Source organism: Microtus ochrogaster, chromosome 10 (assembly GCF_000317375.1).
Source record: "Microtus ochrogaster isolate Prairie Vole_2 chromosome 10, MicOch1.0, whole genome shotgun sequence".
In the NCBI taxonomy this organism is placed as follows: domain Eukaryota; kingdom Metazoa; phylum Chordata; class Mammalia; order Rodentia; family Cricetidae; genus Microtus; species Microtus ochrogaster.
In genome coordinates, this window is record NC_022016.1 from 65,482,367 (window position 1) to 65,487,029 (window position 4,663).

General features: G+C 44.1%; 1 protein-coding gene across 1 annotated transcript in view; it reads left to right on the forward strand.

The window, feature by feature from the left end:
* Window positions 1-55: 55 nt before the first annotated feature.
* The window catches only part of Nfia (nuclear factor I A), a 346,125-nt gene continuing 341,517 nt past the window's right edge, over window positions 56-4,663 (forward strand). The window contains exon 1 of the mRNA XM_005353438.2: window positions 56-277. Coding sequence (XP_005353495.1) covers window positions 275-277 — 3 coding nt within the window. The 5' untranslated portion in view covers window positions 56-274. The remainder of the gene's footprint in view (window positions 278-4,663) is intronic.

The window sequence follows — 4,663 nt, forward strand, 5'->3', positions numbered from 1 at the left end:
GTGTGGGAGAGAGAGAGAGAGAGAGAGAGAGAGAGAGAGAGAGAGAGAGAGAGAGAGAGAGAGTTCTGCAGTGGCAGAAGCCTTTTGATTTGGAGTTAAAAAAATATCCAAGAAGCCTGCAATTGGCCAGCAGCTTTAAAAAAAAATCTCTTCCGGGTTTTCAACGGTTCCAAGTTTATTTGGCTATTTTTTTTAATGCAAAAAACAGGGGACAAGCTATGAAGCAATTCGTCTGAGCATTTTAAAGTTTCTCACGTACTCTTTTTACATTGCAATGGTACGTGGTACATCTTAAACTTTCTATTTTACATTTATACTATATGCGTTATATAAACAACGGTAGAATGGTTATGCTTAATGGCTAAGACTTTAAAATTTCTCTAGCTCGAATATGCACTTAAGTGATTGCTGGGTAAATGTCTATTGTGATGGTTTTCTTTTAAAGATACAGCTTCGTGGATGGCGTTTGTATTATGTGTAGCAGAGAGACCGGGTTTCTTTTTCTTTCTTTCTTTTTTTTCCAGGATTTGAAAAAAATGCTGAGCTTAACAGATTTTTTTTCCTCCTAGCGCTTGCTCGGTTCCAGAAAAGGGGGAAGGGGGAGGAGGGGATCCTGTACGTGCTCTGCTCTGTTAAAGACGTCTGGCCTCTGCAGTCAACCTAACCCGAAAAGAACTGTCTGGACCCGAGAATAATTGACGATTCGATCCTCTAATCAATGAGACAACATATGAGATTGACAGAAGCTCTATCCAATCATGAGAAAGCTTGGGTGTACAATGGCTCATAATAGCCTTAGGGGGCGGGGCAAAGGAGATCTGAAGTTCTCTGCAGTTCTGAAGGGGATGGCGTGTTTGTAGTTCAAGCTGTCAAAGATACCAGCGCTTCCGGATTTAGCAATCACAATAGGAAAGATTTTTTGAGTTTAAAGGAGAAAAAAGCTGTTTGGGAGGATTTTTGCATGAATCCTTTGTGCCTTTTAACTTTGCTCTTTTGGAAACTTCTGCTAGAGCAATATTTAACCTTGCATTAGCTGTTGTTTTTAATACACAGGGAAGTTGATAACTTGTAGAAGAAGAGGTTTAACTTGTTTGAGAAATCACTGAGTGTTACAAACCTTTTCACTGGTTCTTTTAGAGTCTTTGGCATATCAAAGGGAGAGAATGCTTCACTTGTGGACAGACAGCTGCTCTATAGATTGAAAAGGAGGGAAGGAGCAGATTTTCTTGAAATCTATCATTTCAGATGATGGTCGGTAGCAAAGAGCATTTTAAGAATCACCAAGTTCACACTTCTCCTTGTGAGCACAACTTTACTGGAGATACATGTTTGGGAGATGACCCACTGTTCCCATTAGCTGCTGTCTGGCCTCTTGTTCAAGTCCTTTGCCACCTGTATGGTGGAAACCTTAGTTTGTCTTGGAGATGTAACTTGTGGCCTCTGACTAAAATATATCAACCACCTCCTAATTCTGTAGGGAATGAGTGGAAAATAATATGGACTCCTTACTTTTTTAAAATGTGAATTTAATGCTCATCCAAGTATTTCCCTAGGCCTTGGGCCTTTAGGTCAAACTTGGTTTGGAAAGTTGATGTGACAGTTCGCTTGTATCCTCAATTCAGCAACACGATTCAACTGGGGATAATATGCAAGTTAGAGAAGTCTGCACAGGACTTACCAGCAAGTCATAAACTAGTGAAGGAAATGCTGGGAAAGGCTAGTTATTAGAGCTAGTCTTGGTAATAACTATAGAGCAAATGGTATTGTCACTTAGGAATCCCAGTCCCGTCCTCATTATGTTGGGCATTAAAATCTAAATCACATTAATACAATTTCCCAATTAAGTAGACTAGAAACGAGAGGTATTTCGGATGTATGTAGAAGTGAAACTTTATTGACGTAATTTATACATCTAAGAGGATTTCACTAAAGCTGGCAAGGTAACGTTTCTGCAAATAAAACAGTAAATGCAAGGCTGGGCTCTGTGCCAGGGAGAATATGGATAGCAGAGAGCATGGCAGGAACCTCCTTTTTGCAAAGACAATCCAGTTTCAAGGCAGCCTCCTACCACTTGCAAAATAAATGACTAGAGTAATGTTTCCAATAAGGGGTTTACCCTTCCTAACAATGGGTCATTTATATGATTGCAATAAACCAGTTTTCATATATCACCTGTGTTTCCTACACTCTCTTTTCCCTTCTCTTTGCCCCTCCCCTCCCTCCCCCCTCTTTCCTTGTCCTTCCTTCCTCCCCCTCCCTGAGTATCTTTGTGAACTCTAGACAAGGATTTGCTTTTGCAACCTAGAAGAGGGGAGAAAGTTAGACATGCTTTTTACCCTGTCTGTCCGCTCGGGAACATCTGTTTCTTTGTGTGTTTAAATTTATGCCTGTTGGAGAGAAAGTTACCAGAAGCCATTCTGTAACTGTAACTCTTCTACAGTATTTTTTCTCAGTTTAGTTTGTAAAGGCTGTAGTTGGAACTGGGCTTTGTAGTGTTCCCCCGCCTTCCACCCTCCTCCGGAGCGGGGGAGGGAGCGGGAGCTGGCACAGATAGGAGAGAAAGCAGGAGCGGATGTGGAGGGCTTTGGTGCTGAACTTGGATCCAGCCCTTGCCTAGAGGGCGCAAACAATCGTCCCATATCCAAAAGTCTTACGAAGGGCGCCAAAAGTTACTTAAGATAATATTGCTAACCGCAGAATGCTGGAAATCGCAGGCACATCCACTGCTGCAACAAAAGAAGTTTCTAAAGTGGAAATATCAGCATTCAACTACTTTCCCAATTTAAAAAAAAAAAAAAAAGAAGGCATGGCGGAAGCCAGCTATTTTTTTTTAAATTCCCCTTGAGAATCAAAAGTAAGAAAACAGACAGATGTGAAGTGTATCTTTATATAAATAACAATAATAAAACCGCTTTGGAAGAGAGCTTCCCCCAGAGCACACACGGGACAATAACTTGTCACTGTGCCTCAGTTACATGTTGGGTCCCTCAGCCAGAAACTTCTGTCGAGGAAACTTGGAGAGTCTTGAAGTTATAGATCCCAGCAAAGGGTTTCCTGGCCAGGTATGTTTCTCTAACTCCTCTTAGCTTGAAGGACATTTCTTCCTTACTGAAAGACACTAGGAACCAAGGAAAGGCTGTTGCTTAGTTTCGTGAAATGGACGTCCTAACTAAAGGTTGAAGTTATTATTTTTCTTCAATCCTTAATAAATAATGGGACAGGTTTCCAAGAACATGCAAGAGCAGGGAGTGGGTGGGAAAGAATGGATTCTTGAGTACTAGAGCCAATACTATAGCCCCAACCCGACTAGAGAAGAAACACAACTTTAGAGATGCAGGCTGCTGCAGAACGTTCTAGCTGGCCTTCTCTAGCACCATTCTTGCCTCATCCAAAAACAAAAATGTGGATGAAAAGTGCCCAATACTCCATCAGTCACCCCTCTGTCCGGTGGGCACGCTTGCAGACTCTAGCCTTGTCACCTCCACCAAGGAGTAGATCCCTGACCTGTGTGCCGGTATCGGGATCTGAGGATTTCTGAGAAGGGTTGGTAAATACAGAAGGCTGCAAAACTTCAGGAAGAACAAGAGGAGAAAATGAGAGTCTGGAGGAGACAGGTATACTATTTTTTTTTCCTCCAGGAGAAAAGAATCTAGAGAGAAAATATGAAGTTTAAAAAAAAAAAGAAAGAGAAAAAAGAAAGCTGGAAGAGCAGGCTTGTTGGCAACGTGCCAAACCCTAAAACCGCCCCCCCTCCCGCGCGCCAAAACAATACTTTAGCAAACCTAAAATAATTGCAGGAAGCCCTTTTCCATTTTCAGAAATATTACCAGTGTGTGTGGCGTGGGGGGGGGGGCGGGAAGAGATTGGGGATCCGCAAAACTCACCCTTCTAGAGGGGTCTGGGGAACGCGGACTCCTATGTTAGCCCATGTCCAGTTCTGGGCTCCCTTTTGGGAATACAAACATATCCCTTTCCTAAGGGGACAGCCCTTTCACAGCTTTCCTTCTCGACACACAGAAAGATGTCCCAGCTAAACCACAGTTGTTTCTGACGTGACAGAACTTTTTGGGGGCGTTTGTATTCAAACCCACCAGCTCCGACTTTTAGAAGAGAAGAGCGTCCGCTCCTGGCTCCTGACTCTCCGCCTTCCTTTCTCCAGATCCCCATCCCCCGCGATCTGGGGAATCTTTGGGGTGATCTTACTATGTTCCCCAGCACCCGGATAGTGACTGCTATAGGGCCTTGGCTGCCCAAAGTTAGCAGGCTTTTGTGCATAATTACCTCCGCCGAAGACACTATTCCCACAGAAAGCTTCGCAGGAGAAATTACAGTGCTTTGAGCTTTACCGCATTTCAGAGGAAGGGGGGAAAAGTTACCTAGAAGGTCTGATTTTTTTTTAGAGGAAATTTGCATACATGCAAATGTATCGCGCGCCCTTCTTTAATGCTTCTGGGGAGCCCACCCAGCGGCCCACGGGGGTACGGAGCGCCCTGGCAAAGTTGCCCCAATCTTCCACCGACGTCCGCGGAGGGCTGCGGCGCGAGTGGGGGGATGGGGAGGAGGAAAAGTAGTTTTGTTTGCTTAAGCACATCCTGTGGCAGCCTATAGCCGCCCGGAGGACACGCTGAAAACCGCTCCGCGCCGCGTTCCCGGGACCGCGCCG